Here is a 17,437-nt window from a genome sequence, read left to right as displayed (position 1 = left end):
TATTCACTACGCATTTTGAAGGAAGGTTGCTTGCATTGTTCTGGCATGTAGATCATTGTGGAGAAAACAAAAATGTAATTACTCATTTCTGGTTTCAAACAAACACAAAGTGTTGAAGTATTACCCAGTATTGTATTTTTCAGGCAAGCTTTCTGATGTTCGGAGCTGGCAGGGATGTTGGTGCCTGGTGTGCCTCTCTAACTGGTGTTCTCTGGCTTATTTGCACTGTGCATCTCAGAGTGTGACTTGCTGCAATGTGGCTCAGCACCAACACGAGGAAGGCAGGCTTGCTGGCTCTCCCAAACAGCACCGCCTGATTTCAAGCGCTGGTTCTGCTTTGGTGCAGCTGACAGAAATGGGAGCACAGATGTGGAGAGAAGTTACGGTGTTTGCAAGTTCTGCTTGTGTCTTCCTTTTGGATTTTACAAGCATATGAAAAGAACCAAATGCCTTCCTTCTGAGCCGTGAGAGCGGTCTGCAGGTCACTGCTCCTGAGCCAGAGCCCCCAGCACCCTGTATGGCACGGCACAGAAACGGGTGCTGAGGGAGATGGGGCAAGGAGCCAATTACACAGAGCTGCTGGTAAAACAGAAGTTCCTGACTGCTGATTCTTTTCTCACTTGGCTCTATTTATCTGCGCTTGCACATCACAAAGTAAACTTATTTATCTGGGAACCTTTCTTTATCTTTCCCTCCCTTTCTGTAACCTTCCTCACGCCCTGCTGACTGTGGCAGCCAGGCAGAATGTGAACAGGAGCTGATTTTGAACAGTTTTGTCTATTTTGAATATGTGCCCAGGAAGGATAAGTAAGGCTGGGGATGGAGAGGAGAGGGAGAGCCCTGCCCTGCCTGCTGTGCTGAGCTGCCCTTAGCACAGCTTCGAGCCCACCTCACGTAGTGCCATGGTTGGCAGATGCTGTTCTGAGTGATGGGTGGTGGTTTGGAAAGATGGGGCTTGCTGCTTCGAAATCTTCACAAGCCTTATCCCCCATTTTAGCAGTGTGGATTGAACTGGGTGACACAACCAATTGCCCAAGGAAGCTGTGGTGCCTTATCCCTGGAGGCACTCGAGGCCGGGTTGGATGGCACAACCTGAGCCAGTGGGTGGCATCCCTGCCCATGACATGGGGTTGGCACTGGGTGGGCTTTAAGGTCCCTTCCAACCCAAAACATTTTATGACTCTGTGACCAAAGACAGGGTTAGAGCTGGCGTGACCAGGGAGGCTTTCCATGCTTGGTGCTTTCTCTCCCCAGTGTTAGCGCGGAAGCAAGCTGCTGCTTGTTAATTATGTAATATCACATTAATTATGAGGCTCACTAGGTGTGCAGTTGTGGTGCCACAGAGGTCATTCGCATGTCGTTGTTTTCCCCTTGCAAAGCTCTGAGATGATTTGTGGGTACTTAGAGAACACCTCCAGAATCAGAATGGAGGGCTGGTTTGTGTCACGCTATTCTAAAGCTGCTGTTTTAAATGGTTTGAACTGAACTTGCTCATTTTTCCTCTCCTTGAACATCTCCAACCTCCAGTCCCGCGTCTTCACTTCTCGAGGAGCAGCGTTTCTGCACTGTCACCTTTGTCACTGTCGCTCTCATCTGCAAAGCTGACTCCATCTCGTGTGTAACGCAGAAGGTGGGCATGAAGATGTGTGCCTGACTTCACGTAGGAGTAAAAACAAGTGCTCCAAGTTTCTACATAGAGAAGACTTCCAGACCTGAGCACTGACAGTCAACCTGTGTCCTTACTGGTGGCCGTGGGAAGAGGATGGTTGGAGCTGACCCAGTGCTCCTTCGCACCGGGGTTGGCCTTGGACAATTTGTGAAACAGAAATAGCGTTCCTCAATATTTGCTCTTAATTGGTGCCAAACATGCGTGTTCTCATATTGATTTTCTTTACCAAGCAACATCTGTCTGTAGTAATTCCAGTGACTGGGAAATACGGCAGTTTTCTTGTAGCTGAACCATTGTAAAGAAAAAAAGCCCAAATAGGGTGAAATTTCAGGTTGTGATTGCATTTTGTTACTTGTTGGAAGGACTCTAAAAGCACTGGGAGAAGAGGTCTCAGTTTGAAAGAGGGATGACCTTCCAGAAGCCTTATTACCAAGCAGTACCAAATAATTCGCCAAGGTTGGGGCTGTCCATGAGCTGAGTCGTGTTTTGGGGATTTGATGTTACTGGGCATGAATTTGTTGGTACAGCACCATTTCTGCCTGTCTGTCCATCTCAGTAGCTGAGCTGTGAGCACCACGATGCAGCTCAAATACCTATTTTGAACGTGAAACGACCCCAAACTCTCCTCTTCTTGCAGGGCATCGAGCGCCTTAAGAAGCAGAAGCCGACCTGGGAGCGGACCAGAGGCTGGGAGGGGATGAAGGCGGCCTTCGGCGGTACCCCGTCCCTGTCCTGGCTCAACCCCTTCTCCAACATGGACTGCAGGAGCCCACCGCCAGCCCCCGCCGCGCCCGCGGCCGCCACCATGACGCAGGAGGAGATCGAGCAGTTCCTGGCTCGGGAGGTGAACATCCAAGTGCCCCATGAGTAGCAGAGCATCAACCCAGGGGCCAAGGGACGCGTCCAGGCGGTGTGTTATTTTATTAACTGCTTGTGGTGGAGAAGCAGGGTGGGTTGTTTTGTCTTTTTTTAATTGTACTTCGGGTGCTTCTGGTGCAGAATATAATTCAGGACTATTCTTGGGGAAGTCGGGTCCAGCACCAGCAGAAGCAATGCAAATCTCCAGAGCGAGTTTAACCCAAAGTGAGAGCCACACGGCCTTTGCAGCTGTGTCCTGCCTTACCGAGCTGCTCTTGTGTGGCCTTCAGGGAGAGACCCAGGTGTGGGGCCGGAGCCGTGGGGCCTCGTGTCCTCATGGCACTGACTGGATGAGTATTGCCTCTCGTCCTGCCAGTGCCTGCATTCAGAGGTGATGCTCCAGGCATCAGCACTCTGACAACCAAGATCCAGACTGGTTTTGGGCTGGTTTTGCCTTGTTGTCATCTCCCCCACCTTACTGACCAGTGACACCTCACCTGGGCAACGTGCTCCTGGATTCCCACCCCCAGTTGTGCAGCTCTGAGGCCCTGTAACATGCAGCAAAGATAATTACCGCCTTGGGAGAGAGAGATGAAGGAGTTGGGGGGTAAACCGAGGTATTGTGGAAGACCTGGATTAACTTTCAGTTATTTATGAAAGCCCAAATTTCACTGGGTATTGCAAGGGGTTTTTTTCCTCATGGCAGTGATAAAGGAGTTTAAACATGAAGTAACAAACAGTCTGGTGGGGTGGAAGCTAGGAGTACAGTGGGGCCAGAATCCAGGAAAACAAGGGGAGATGTTTTTGAACCATAGTGACCCCCTGTGTATCTCCTCTTTTTCTATGAAAAAATAGATTTGGGGGGAAAAAAAATGCATAAGGAACTGTGTGTTTATCTAAATGTCTTGGTAAAGGGAAACGTGCTGTACCTTGGGGAAACTGAGGTATCGTCTTGCTGTAGTGCACGAAGCAGTGCGGTGTGGGAATTTGAGCCTGTCTCACTTCTGCACCAGCCTTCATGTCTGCACGGCAGGGTCTGCATCACAGGGACGTTGGGGACACATGTGAATCTGTAGAGGGAGAAGTGGGGATGCATAAGGTGGAAGCTGGGAGCTGCTGATCTCAGTTAACTCTCCCATCTGTGGGTGGAGGTGGGGTTGCAGGGCCCCACAGGAAGACCAGCCGTGGAAGATCAGCATTTGGTGTAATGTGACAGCTGTATCCACAGTGCTGATTGCTGGGCTGATCTCCTTCCACTTCCTGCATTGCTCCTCAGCAGTGTGGGTTTGTGTGCTGTTTCAATAGCTGAAACTAGAAAGCTCTATGAAAGGAGGACTCCTCTCTGCCCGCTCCATGCTGCCACATTTTTGCCCATCAAAGGTGCAGGAGCTGGAAGAATGCTGGCATCAGGAAATCAGAGCATTCCCTCACTCCTTGGTACCCTCCTGCTCCGCCTTGGTACAGCATGGCAAAAGTCTGAAGCAGCAGAAGTCCTCATGAGTTGGAGTGATCTGCTTCATTCCAAGCCTTGGCATCCACCTCGTAGTGTAACTCCCACCAGGTAGCTTGAGACCAAAGTTATTTCCATGGAATTGAAACCAGCCCCCTTCCCCTCCCTGTGGCATTGTGCCTTCACCTCCAGCCCAGGCTGGGCTCCATCAGCACTGCAGCATGGGGCTTCAATCCGTGATGGATGGGATCACAGTGGCCATGTGCAGCATTCATGGTCTTTTAAAGCAGGCTTTCTATGCAAGTAAAGAACCTGTATCTCTTGGAAATATATATATTTTGGTAATCATAACTCTGGTTTATGCCTCCGGATGCTAATTACACTTATTAAAGAATTCATATTTCCATGCTGCAGTCTGTGCTCCTCCATTCCCTGTGCTCCACTCTGCCCTGGGCAGTCTGACCGAGTGCTTGGTTAGCAAACCTGCCCACGGGAAGGGGGTAGAGTTAAGTGATCTTTGAAGCCCCTTCCAAACCCAATCCTTCTATGACTTTATATCAGTCTATGGCAGGGGGTTAGACCTGAGTGGTCCCATCCCATACAACCCAAACCATTCTGTGATTCATATAATAAAATCAGGCTGCAGGGGACTTAATGCCACTCAGTGTCAACCTCCTGCCGTGGGCAGGACTGCCACCCAGGGCCACCAAGGGCCCATCCAACCTGGCCTTGAGTGCCTCCAGGGATGGGGCACCACAGCTTCTCTGGGCAGCCGGAGCCAGATAAGGGATGATGTTATTCCAGGAGAGTGCTGGAATGATGGTGGTACTTTGAAAACATACACCCCCACCCAAAATAATACTAAGGAAGGGTGCGAGAGGGGAGGAAGATACGTGAAAAACGCTGTTTGGGGAGACTGTGCCAAGTTTGCTCCTTTTGCTGCCTAAAGCAAATCACAGAGTGCCAGCATGTTTGCCAGCGGGGAGAGAGAGGAAAGGACATGGGGAATTGTTTAAAATGTGTCTTGAGCTCCAATGCAGTGGGGTCTGGGCAGCCTCATGAGACTGCAGAGGCTGCAAAACAGCCCCTGCCCCAGCACAAACATCAGTCACACAGTGAATTTGTCGATTTTAACGCTCTTTATTGAAGCACAGTCAGCTACAATCAAAGCAGCTGTGGCCTTTACACCAGTGTAATTCCCTTTGCTTAATGGGATTGTAGTTCTTTGCTCATCAAGCCCTATTCCGCAGTCGAGGAGAGGAGTGGTGGCAGTGACCCGCAGCTGTCACATGTTCAGGGTCCCCTTCTGTCCACTGCCATGGTGCTGTTCCTAGTGGGTGACCGTGATGCCCTTCTCCACCGAAATGTCTTTGACCTGGTTGGAGGTCAGCCTGGCCACGATCTTCTTCTCTCCTACTCTTGTTGGAGTGCATATGACTTCAGACTTAATAATCCTGCCCGGCTGTATATCCCTAGGGAGAAAGGAGAACAGTCCCAGCATGAGCTCCTTGCACATCACCGGTCTCATCTGCCTGTTTGTCATAGTTTTGCTTAAAGAAAAAGCCACTGCATGTATTTAGCACGGTTATGCCCTTCTGCAACCAAACTGCAGCAAGCAGGGTTTGGTACCCCATGTAGTACCCCCCAGGCCCTGTCTTGAGCATGTATGTCGAAGAGCTGCGCCGCTCACTGTCTCCTACCACTTCCTCAAGGAGAATTAACAGACAAGGAAAGGATGTTATTCCATGCCCAGAGCTCTGGGGCTCAGGGTTGCTCAAAACCTTGTCTTACCCTTCATCAAACGTTGCCATCTTAAATATGCCCAAGCCCTCCACCATCAGCTTGCAGTTGTCCATGGGGATGTTCAGCTTGTTCTTGAAGATGAAGGCGCAGGTGAAGTCCTTGTTCAGCTGTGCCGTTTCTGGCATCTGGAAAGTGAAGCAAACATAAACACGGGGCATCAGAGAGCTGATAGAGGTGCTGGAGGTGCTGCCAAGGGGAAATGTTTCCTTCAGTCCCCCCATCTAATTTTGGGACTCTTGCATGGAGACCCCTAGCCCCAGCCAAGCCTGGAGGGGTGCAGCCTCACCTGGACCTGGATGGGGGGGTACTCGAAGCTCAGAGACACCTCCTTGGTGAGCTTCTCAGGTGTCCCCTGGATCTCAGCGATGGCAGTGACGTGGACGTGCTCTTCATCATCCACTGTGGCCAGTGCTTTCATGTAATCATCGGGCATGATCTTCAGCGGGACACGCACCTCTGTGGGACGGAAAGCATGACCTGGCTCGTTAGCACATCAGTGGCAGAAGCAGCACTGGTGGCAGTGCCAAGTGATGCTGGCGGGATGCGGGGTGAAGCATATTTGCTGAGGCCATCCTGCCCTGCATACCCATCTCCCCCCCGTGCAAGTGCTGGCTCAGAAAGCACTAGAAGCAAAGATATAGATGTATATTTTTGGGAAGGTGACTCATGCTTGGAATGAGCAAATACTGTTAAGTATTCATCGCTCGTTAGTGTGTTGTTTGGCACACTGCAGTCGTGCTGCTGGGGATCGGCAGTGTTGAGCCTAGGTTGCTCAAAGATATGGAGCAAGCAGCAGATAGCCCTGGGGGTAAATAGCCTATAAAACATATCACAGTTTCCATGCCTACCAGATTGGCCTTCCACCTTGACAGTCTGCTTGATATATCCAAGATTGGCATGGACTTTCCCAGTGTAGGACTGCAGCTGGCAGGAGCTGGCAAGGTCGACAGTCCAGCTCCCGGCCACAGTGCTCTTCACGGTGATGACCACCTCAATGGGATTACCAGGACACAGAGGCTTTTCGTTGGTTATCTCCAGCTGGACCCCAGACTTGGGGACCACCTCATTTTGGACCATGTCCTTCTCTCCCGCATTTCTTAGGCTCACATCCTTGGGGACTGCAGCAAAGTGTGAACGAGGTGTCATCCCTGAGGGCTGCAGGTAAGAGACGGCTCTCTTCATGGATGCTCTTTCCTCTAAAGAGCCTGATGAAGGAAAAAATCTGCCTCAGACCTGTATCTCAGCGCTCTCACCCAGAGCCACCTCCCTGCCCTTTATTTGTTCTTCTGCTGCTGAGCAGAAGGTGTCAGGGCACCGACTGCCTCAGCCTCAGCTCACGAGAGCCCTGTGGTCTGTGCTATCGCTGGGTGCGGGGCCTGCCTTTTGACTCTGCTTTGGAGGATGAGGGCAGTCACCTTCAGGGAACTTGTACTCCCAAGTGATGTCCTCCCGCCTGTTCTGCCCCACGGCCTTGGTGCTGATGTTGGCGCCGACGCTCCGGCTCTCCACGCCCAGCTTGGTGTACTGGTTCCTGCCGTTCTCCTCCGTGACGCGCCAGTAGACCTTGTCGGCGTTCACTTCCGCGTACACAAACTTGCTGTCATAGGGCAAATACACGTCTCCATCTTTGACAGCCTTCACTGGGCACGGGCCACACTGGAAAATACCTGTAAAGCACATTCAATGCCATTTGCTGTGCCAAACATGACACACACATAGTGCATTTAAACATTCATGCACCCACAGTGCCCTGCAGGGTTGGCTTCCAGCCTGCCAAGAAACACAATTCCCTGCTTCCTGGGCTCAGACCGCAGGAGTGAGATGGCTGGCCTCAGGAGCTCACAGCTGGCTGGAGACCACAGCTCCATACAAAACATCCCTGCCTCCCTTGGGAGTTGCAGAAGAGCCCTTCCAGGTAAATCCTACCTTGACTTTGCTCCTGAGGGGTCGCGTCGATTGCCTGCCAGCCATCAAACCCTGATGGCAGGTCCTTCCGCTTCATCCAGACATCATTCCACACGTGGAAGTTCCTGTGTACATTCAGGTTGGAAAGAAGGGGAGTGAGGTGTTGTAGGTAAGAGTGGTGAGCTTCTCTGCTTAGCTCCTTCAAGGGCAGCTTTAATAGGGGATTTGTGTGCAGCCCTGTGAGATCCTAGGCTGTCTCTCTCTCTCCCCAGCAGCAAACTTGAAGCAAAAGGAAACTCTCAAAGAAAAGCCTGCCGGGGCTGGGGAATGCAGAGTCCCAGGGATTAGGGATGGTTAACCCTACCAGACAGAGTCAGAGGACAACCATTTCATCTTTTCTCCTTTCTCATTCAGGTAGACATCAACCCTCAGGTTCTCATCAGTGTCATGCGCTGAGTTGAAGTTGCTCACACTGCGGGCTGGGATCCCCAAGCAGCGCATGACTGCAACACAAACAGAACACAAGGTTACAAAACCACTGGTGGGCACCACTGGGGTCACCTGGTCCAAACCCTGTTAAAACAGCAACACCCAGAGCAGGAGCCCAGGCCTGCGTGCAAGTGGGTTTTGGAAATCCCCAAAGAGGAGACCCCATGGCCTCTGGGCAGCCTGTGCCAGCACTCAGTCACCCACACAGCACAGAGTGCTGCCCGGTGTTCAGAGGGAGCTCCTGTGCTCCACACTGTGCCCACGGCCTCTTGTTCCAGTGCTGGGCACCGCTGAACAGAGCTTGGCTCTCAGTGCATCACTCTCTCCCATTTGGTATTTATACACATGGATAAGACCCCTTAGCCTTCGCTACAGCAGTCCCAGCTCCCTCAGCCTCTCCTCACATACAGGTGCCTCAAGCCTTTAATGAAAACACCAGGATCAAAGGGCGTGCAGAAGTTTCCCTGGATTACTAGCCCAGTAATTAGGATACCAGATAGAGAGACATGATTTCGCCCCTTACCTGTAGTGAGGACTCCTGAGAAGACCCAACATTGACCATAACTGACAGGCTTCTTCGTTTTGTAATACTGCTGCAAAATTGCAACGCTCCCAATCCATGCCATGGGGGAAGTCCCGTTCTCGTACTTCCCTGACCAGTTTCCCATCACGACACCACTGTCATCGTTGGCATTCACCTGTGTCCATGCACACACAGAGGAGACAACTTCAGGAATGAGGCTGAATGAGGCCCACATCTTCCCAAGGTGCTTCACAGCTCTACAAGGCTGCTGGCACCAGCTGGGGCTTCCCTGCCTGGAACCCTCTGCCTGGATGTCTTCAAGCATCCTAGGCCCCACTGCTCCCAGCAAGCCTCCCAGTGCAACCAGCAGCTGCCCCTGAAGCACGACATTGGGTCTGGCCACCGGCTTCCTACTGAAGGACAACTGCTGGGTCAGCGGCACATTTTGGAAACAGAGAGATGCTGCATTTCTCCTGCCTCTTCCTTCCACCCAAAATGCCTCCCTAGCTCTTCTCCTGCAGTTTTGTATTCATTCTAATCCCCAGGGAAATAAAAGCAAGCAAGAAGCAGGAAGGAAAGCTGGAGGGGCAAACCACTCCTCTGAGAGTGCCGTACCAAAGCAGACATGGCTCTGGACACAACCACGGGATCCCTTCTACTGCTCATCTTGAGCTTGCTTTTGTCCAGCAGGTACATGCAGGCATCCAGGATTGATTCCTCAAACTGTTTTGGAGAGAAAAAGGAGATGTTTTTACACATCACTCTGAAAGAGGATTTGCTCATTCGCCTTGAGGTCTATCTAGGTTCTTGTGGAGGAAACTGCCAAACTAGCCTTACCTTCAGACCTTTCCTTATGATATTGAATGAACCTACTTCTTCTCTATGGCCAGTAGTAGTAGTAGGTGGCTAGTTGGACTAGATGACTTAAAGATCTTTCCCAACCTCAGTGATTCTATGATTCTGTGATTCTGGAGCTTATGGAGCTTCCAAAAGCCTTTTTCTCCAAAGAAGAGTTTAAATGAAAACCCACCTTGGGAGAGACCAGCCTATGTCATGCATCTCACAAGCAGAGCCAGAACCCGGCCCAGCAACTTCTTGCTCTTGCGAGCACTCCTCAGTCAGCTACAGCACCTCCCTGAAGCCTTGCACATTGCTCACATGAATAACGACATTTTGAGGGGGTTACAGATATTCAAGCTATTGACATATATAAAATAGATTCTGGTTAAAAAATTACACAATTGCAGATTACTATGGCAAAAGATTCCTCCTTAGCAGGTGCTGGTAAAGCTCCCTCAGATCCTTCTCAGAGAGATGTCAGGCATCCTACACAGTGAAACCTGGCAGAATATCAGCATCGCTTCCCCTTGCTTCATGGCAGAATAAATACTAAGACAGGCACAGTGCTATGGGCGATGCCCATCTGTGGGAAAGGCAGCACCACGAGGACGTTTGATGGGCTCCTCTATGTTACTCCGTTTGAAATTGCAGACTTGGAGAACAAAATAGAGCAAAAAAGGGAACCCCCAAAAGATAAAAATAAAAAAAAGATCGCAACAGCATTCATGATGCAATGGGGACAGAATCAGATGTCATCATGTATCCACCCTCTGCCCCGCTGCTGAGCTGGCCAGCAAGGGGGATCCCAGAGGGGAAGATTTGGTCAGAAATGCTCTGTTCTCAGTTTCTAAAGAATTTACCGGTGTCTGGTGATCCGATGGCAAATGTGCCACTGAGCTCTGGTCTGGGGCTAGGGAATCTGCTTAAGCAGATAGTTTAAGCAGCTGAGATTTCCCAGTGAAACTGGGGGATTACTCAAGTGCTTTAAGCTGCTCGCGTGCTTAATCTATTTGTGGATTCATTTAAATTAACACCAGAGAAAGGGTGAAGAGAGGTATTGACGCCGTGGGGACAGCTGTGCCTCACCTGCCCAAAATTCCAGGGTTTGCTGTGTATGTCGAAGGCAGACCCAACATAGATGTAGCCCGTATCATTGAGTACGTACTCCCTTCTCTCAGCCTCGTTGGACAGGAAGACAATATCACCTTGAAGAAAAACACTTAGATGTCGGCTGCCTGCTATAGGAAGATTTTCCTGGAAAGCTACACCGTGGCAGCTGGTGGTCTGTAACTCACACCGCTTGGTGGCCGTGTGGCATTCACACTTCTCTTGCTATTGTGGGAGAGTTCCTATAAGGCTAGTCTTTATTTTAAGCCCTAGAGGCTCCCCAGTGAGGAGCTGGCTCATTGCTCTTGACTCATAGGGATGCAGCAATTTGGAGAGAAGAAAGGATGTACATGGGAAGGGGGAGAGGAGAAGCTCCCAGGTCAAGTCCTTGAAAGCAGTATTGATTATCCACTTTGCTGGACTGCTTTCCTTACCTTCACACCAAGGGTTGAACAGAAGGTAGACAGCGTTCGTCTCGGGCTTGTAAATGTTAGGGCCAGTCTGCACTATCAGGCCATATATTCCCACAGCGGCATTGGGTGCGCTGGTGACAGACAGAATGCACTGGGAGGCAACAAGGAGAGGGGACATGACGTGACCAACCCTCCATGGTGGCACCAGTGCTGTGGGGCAGGGGGATGGGGCTCATCCTGCGTGCCCAGTAGGGGAGTGGGAGGTGAACGGGAAATCCGTAGGGCTAAGGAAACACAGGACAGGGGCTATGGGGTTTTTCCCCTACCTCTGTGCCACTGGATTTGATGATGGAGATTTGCCAACCGCTGACATTCCTCGTGCTCCTGGGGTTCAGTGACATCAGGGTCCCCGTGGGCTCCATTGGCTTTTCACCTGGAAATAACAAGTTGCATGGGTTTGCAGGGCTGTGCAGGGCTGTGCAGTGCCCGGTGCTCTCCCACTCCGAGCAGTGCTTACCAATGCTGAAGTGCAGTGCCAGCTTGTCGGCGGCTCGCAGCTCCCTGCTGAGGGTCAGCTGCAGCAGGAAGGGCTGCCCACGCCGCACCACCAGGTTCGAGGTGTCGTACGCATCCGTGTGGTGCTGCACCGAGTTCTGGCTCTTCAGGAAGTCAACGTTGGTGACCTTCAGGTCGCTGTCTGAAAGATCATTTGCGGAGAGGGAGATAGGAAAAAATATACTGGTCAGTAAAGACAGCTTTCTTCTTACTAGAGCTTTTGTGGGTCACGAAAACACCTGGGCACCCAGTGGGCCAGCAAGAATGCTTTCAAGGACCACTGCAAGGAATAGATGGCTCAGCAGAAAAAACAATACCACTTCACAATACCACTTCTCCTGCCTTTGGGTCTGGAGCACCCCACATCATGGTGCAGGTGCTGGGGGCAAGAGGGGTCACGCTGGCAGCAGCTGGGACCATCCTGCTATGACACAACTTGCCTCGCCACAAAGCAAACACTGCCTTGGCACAGCAACATTTGTGTATTGTTTTTAGTTTTGTTTTTGCTGCTCTGCAGCAGATGCCAAAGGGAATAACGCCACAGGCACTTGCATGCAGCTATGCATCTTCCTCACCTTGCTATCCTTGCATAGGTAATGTGTGTATAAACAGCTATAGAAATATATGTATAGCCAAGGGCAAGGATCTTTGAGCACTACAAACGGTTGTTGTTGCAGATATTAAAGCAACAGTGATAGTAGTGACAGAAGCAGTCATTGTAGTAGGAGCAGTCATAGTAATAACAGCCGGGACCAGTGACTTAAAAATTAACCCCAACTGTTGATTTTTTTCCTCACATCAAAGACTTTATTGCCCTTATCTTGGCACTGAATTGATCTGTTGTGGTTATCAGTTAATGATATTGACAGCCGTGATTGACCCTTGTGGGACATAGGCACTTAGCCAAGTTGGATGTAATCCAGAAGTGTCAAAAGTCAGCCTTCCAAACTGCTGAACTTGGCAGGTGCAGAGCAAGACCCCTCTGCTCCCCAGTAAGGTGGGGGCCTGGGGCTCTGCTCAGGTAGGGCAGAGAGAGCCCAGAGCATGCCAGGACACGGCCACGGCTCCTCTGAAGTGTCACACCGTGTCCTGTCTCTGCCCATGAGCCTCTTCAGAGCTAAGTGCTGTGCAAACAGCAGAGAGTAGCAACGCTAAGCAAGCGTTTGGCTCACCGGTGATTCAGATAAAGAGGTGGGCGAGTCACGAAATATGAAAACTGGGATCACGTAGAAATAAAGGAGTCAAAGGTAGGAGGGGTTAAGGGATTAGGTCACAAAATGCCTTGACAGTTTTATATGGCACCGCCAGCAGTGCCAAGGTGAGCATCACTGGGTGCCAGCCCTAGCACCACGGAGGCTGAGATGTGCCGGTGGCTGCTGCGGACACGGCTCCACGTGAGAGAGGCTGTGAGCAGGGCTGGATCCTGAAACCCAGCCTCGATCTAGGCTGCAATTGCTGCACAATGAGTACAGCTCTGAGCAAACCAAAGTGATTGCCCAGTGAGCTGCACCGAGTTACTGCCTCCCTGCATTCCCTCCTATTTACTCAATAAACCCCATTTGTCATAGCTGTGTAAGAATTATCAGAGGTATGGTAAACAGACTTAAAATTAACTATCACTTTTCATCCACTGGCTGCCTTTTGGAGTGCTTTTTGTTTGCTTGCTCCATGCCACTGTCAATCTAGGGCTGATATTTTGCACAACAGGGTATGCAGGACACCAACAATTTCAGCAGGAATTGTTCAACCCTTTGCTGAAGGCGAAGGGAAGGAATAAACCAAACTCCAGCCACCAGAGCTGCTTGCCCTTGCTCCTTTCGGAATCTCTGGTGAGCCTGTGCTCAGGAAAGACATTCAGCTGTTGGAGCAGGTCCAGAGGAGGGCCACTAAGATGATCAGAGGCTGGAGCACCTCTCCTATGAGGAAAGGCTGAGGGAAGTGGGCTTGTTTAGCTTAGAGAAGAGAAGGCTCTGGGGAGACCTCACTGAGGTCTTCAAGTACTTAAAGGGAACTTAGAAACAGATGAGGAACCGACTTTTTACACCATCTGATAGTGGACAAGGAGAATGCCTTTAAACTTAAAGAAGGGAGATTTAGGTTAGATGCTAGGAAGAAACTCTTCTCTCAGAGGGTGGTGAGGCCCTGTCACAGCTGCCCAGACAAGCTGTGGTGCCCCATTCCTGGAGGTTCTCAATGGCAGGTTGGATGGGGCCCTGGGCAGCCTGCTCTGGTGGGTGGTTGCCCTGCCCATGGCAGGAGGTTGGGTTTGGGTGAGTTTTAAGGTCCCTTCCAACACAAATCATTCTGTGATTCTATGATTTTCATCTCAGAATATTTTTTTTTGCTGACTATCGTTGATATTGAGGATGCAGAGAGAAAATAACGCAGGTAATTGTTAATTATTTTTTTGAAGCATTCCCTGACTATGCCAAGTCTCAAGTTGAGGAGCTGTGCCTGCCCAGGGCTGCATGCTGACCTCCCTGCACTGATTTCTGAGAAATCAGTGATTCCTGGTGATCTGTGGTCCAGCTGACACAGCTGTTTGTTCTGAGGAATGCCATGAAACCAGCTGGAGGCATCCCCTATCTTTTGGAAGCATCTCTACCCTTAGGCTGCCTTCTTTGCATTGCCTGCAGGCTTGTAAACATGAGAATTAATGGTTTATAGTGGATGAGTGCTCTGAACTACATAAATATACAGATGTATTCTTCTCCTAGTTCCATGATTTATCTGTTACAGAGATGTTACAGGCTGACCCACAGCCCCTCATCCTTACAGCCCCATCCGTAAGTCATGAGGTTTAAAAAATCATGTTGTAAAGCAGTGTGTTTATAGCCAGCCCAGCTTCAGTGGGATAAGGGCTTCTCAGGAAGGAAGTGCAGTGGGAATTATATGGTCTGGCTGCAAGAAGGAACAACATTCAGAGACCTGCATTTACTTACCATCCTTACCCAACCCTGAGAGAGCACTCATCTCAGGGCAAAGATGTTGCTGCCTGAGGCTGGCAAGGAAATTCCAGCTCATCCACATATAAGGTACAGAGGTATGAAATCATAGATTCATAGAATCATTAAGGTTGGTGCCACATCCACACGGTTCTTGAGCACCTCCAGGGACGGTGACTGCACCACCTCCCTGGGCAGCCTGTGCCACTGCCTCACTGCTCTTTTGGAGAAGAAATTTGTCCTAATATCCAACCTGAGCCTCCCCTGGGCAGCACTGGGCAGCCAACTTTGCTGCCAGCCGCCCCTGCTGCCCTGCTGCCCAGCTACACACCAAGCCCAGGGCTTGGGGTGGCCCCAGCAGCTGCAGCCGCTGCAGGAGTGACTCAGGCACCTCACTGGGCCAGTGCAGGTTCTGCTGACAATAGGGTAAGCCACATAAATCCCTCTCATCCACATTGCAACTTCTGACAGGTGGTGTCAGCCATCCCTAAAGAGCAATACTCTGCACAGTCAAGCAGGATGAAAGAAATTCCTTTCAGCTTAGCCCAGTAAGATTCTAAAAAACACACTTCTTGCCCATTACCATTGGCAGAGCCAGATTTCTACAGGTTGAAGGAAAGCGATGAGCACTGAGTTGCGCCTTCCAGCCATGTTCAGTGAGCCCTCAAAACCACCTGCACAGTCTGACCCCAAAAGCAGCACTTCCCCAGCAGCACCCAGATGCTTTCCCTCCGAGTCCCACTCACCAGCGTTCTTGAGCCCCAGTCCTCACCACAGAGCCCTGCCAAGCCGCAAATATACCGCAAGTTATCATAAAGCTCATCAGTACCTTGATTCATGGTTCCTGACGGTGGTGTGACCAGAGGAGAATGCGATGCTGGTGGCTTCTGAGCTCCCGAGTAGCCTCTGCCCTTGCCTGTGTGCTTGCAGCAGGAACAGGGCTGCCCTTTTTATCTCTCCTGCTCTGAGGTGTCAGCAGGTCCATTGCCAAGGGGTGGTGTTTAAAGAAAGGAAGTTCCTGCAGAAGAAAAAAAAAAATGACTACAACTCCCTCTGCACATAGTCAGCCCCTGAAGAACAGCGAAACTTAAATCCCGCCTCACGTGGAAGGTAAATTTGCACAATCTGATGACAACTGGACAGACCCTTCACTGACAAATAGTAAATCATGGATTAGATGAGTAACGAGAACGCACTCGTGCCCTAATATCCAGGCTACTGGGACTGGGCTAACTTCAAGAAGCAGCTCACAAATGTTCTTCAGAAATTAAGAGTTTCCCATGAGGAACGGTACAATGTTCTTTGAATTTAACAGGATTTTTGTCATGAGGTTTGGGACAGAAACATCCAGTGCTGTGAGCTAGCAGCCAGTGCTCCCACCTGTGGCAAAGCCCCTTACCTGTGGGGTTGGGTGGAGGCTGGAGGAGAAAGTGGGTGGGAAGAAGAGATCAAGACTAAGTCCAGAAGGAACAAGAAATGTGGTGGATGGACCAGGAGCCATCGCTGGCTGAAGAGAGTCTGCCCAGGAGTTGCTGGACCCTATGAGCCCCATTGCCTCCTTGTCCTGGGGTGACCAAAGGGGGAGAGAGGAGGGCATCCCATTGAGGGCACAACAAATGGCACAGGTCATCAGTGACACGGGCACGGTGGCCAGGGGCAGAGAGAGATGAAAATGTTCCCTCAGATACTCCAAAGTGAAGGAGCAGCTCAGCAGTGGGAGCAGCCTCAGCCCTCCAGTGCTTCCCCTCTGCGGCAGCAGTCAATGCTGAGTGCTGCAGAGTGCTTTGACCACCAGCATAGGATGCAAGAGTAGCACATCTAAGAGTAGAAGCTCCCTAAATAACATCTCTGTGCTCTCAGTCACATGGTCTGATTTTTGTGCGGTTCTGTGTGGAGCCAGAAGTTGGACTCAATTATCCTTACCATATCCCTTCTAACTTGGGATATTCCGACTCTACCTCCCTATGAAGCTTTCAAAGGCACCAATTTTTCCCCATCAATTCAGGTAGCGAGGTATTTGCTCTAGGAGGACCTGTCCATTTGGTGCCAAGTTAGCAGATTCCACCCTCTGAGCATGTCCCTGCTTGCTTCAGGAGCAAGTGAGATGTCCCCACTTGAGAGCATGACAGGCGCATCACGGGGCACGGAGGGTTCAGCACGCATTCCTAATCTCACAGGACATCTATATGAACATCTGAGCTGGCAGCGTTTGCAATAGCCACAGCATCACCCACCCTTCAGAGCCAGACACTGTGCTGCCTCTCGAATGTTTCACTATTGAAAAAGCAATGCAACTCCGGTTCACCTTTCAGCATTGCCTTCATTCTGTGCTTCTTTCATCCTAGAGGGTGGAAGACACCTTTGTTTAGAACTAGGATGGGATGAAGTAAAGTATGCATGGAATGTCAACACAATAACACAACCAATAGTACGTGTGATCTGAACATTTAACCTATGTTGCTGGTTTCCATTTGGTTGTAGCAACAACTAAAATCCACTTAATCTGAAGTCACTGACAGTAGCTTTCTAATCTGGTCTCAGCCTGCTATAGACGTCATTCCGTGTTTGGTTGAAGGCAGCTTCCATTGTCTTGGCACAGTAGTCTTACAGCAAAAACTACAGATTTTTGCAAACAGGAAGGGGCTGATGTCAGTAACGCTTTGCTCCTGAAAAAGGAATTACATCGGTATGCACTGGAGGGTCAGTACAGGCAGGGTGTGTATTCTAGTTCTGTAGGGTTTTGCAAAAGGCTGATTTCAACAAGATGCACGTTCTGATCCTCTGAGCCTCAGAGTTCAAGGAAAGACTACTGAAATCAGATGGGTGTGAGTTCTGCCCTTCAACGAACCTTTGTCTTTGAAGACAGCTGACTTTTACACT

General features: G+C 50.4%; 1 protein-coding gene across 1 annotated transcript; it reads right to left on the bottom strand.

The window, feature by feature from the left end:
- Positions 1-5,307: 5,307 nt before the first annotated feature.
- On the bottom strand, positions 5,308-15,396 carry TGM4 (transglutaminase 4; the record flags this gene model as incomplete). The annotated part of the gene is given in 16 exon segments (XM_079538476.1): positions 5,308-5,449; positions 5,769-5,905; positions 6,067-6,236; positions 6,629-6,985; positions 7,196-7,447; positions 7,707-7,810; positions 8,050-8,188; positions 8,698-8,872; positions 9,313-9,420; positions 10,624-10,742; positions 11,079-11,208; positions 11,384-11,490; positions 11,575-11,754; positions 11,852-11,881; positions 11,884-11,962; positions 15,304-15,396. Coding segments are annotated over 16 exon segments (2,322 nt in total).
- Between the last annotated feature and the right edge of the window lie 2,041 nt (positions 15,397-17,437).

The sequence above is a fragment of the Tetrao urogallus genome (genome assembly GCF_951394365.1).
Source record: "Tetrao urogallus genome assembly, chromosome: 7".
NCBI lineage: Eukaryota > Metazoa > Chordata > Aves > Galliformes > Phasianidae > Tetrao > Tetrao urogallus.
Note: the sequence above shows the minus strand (reverse complement) of the source record. Positions and strands in the feature narration are given on the sequence as shown.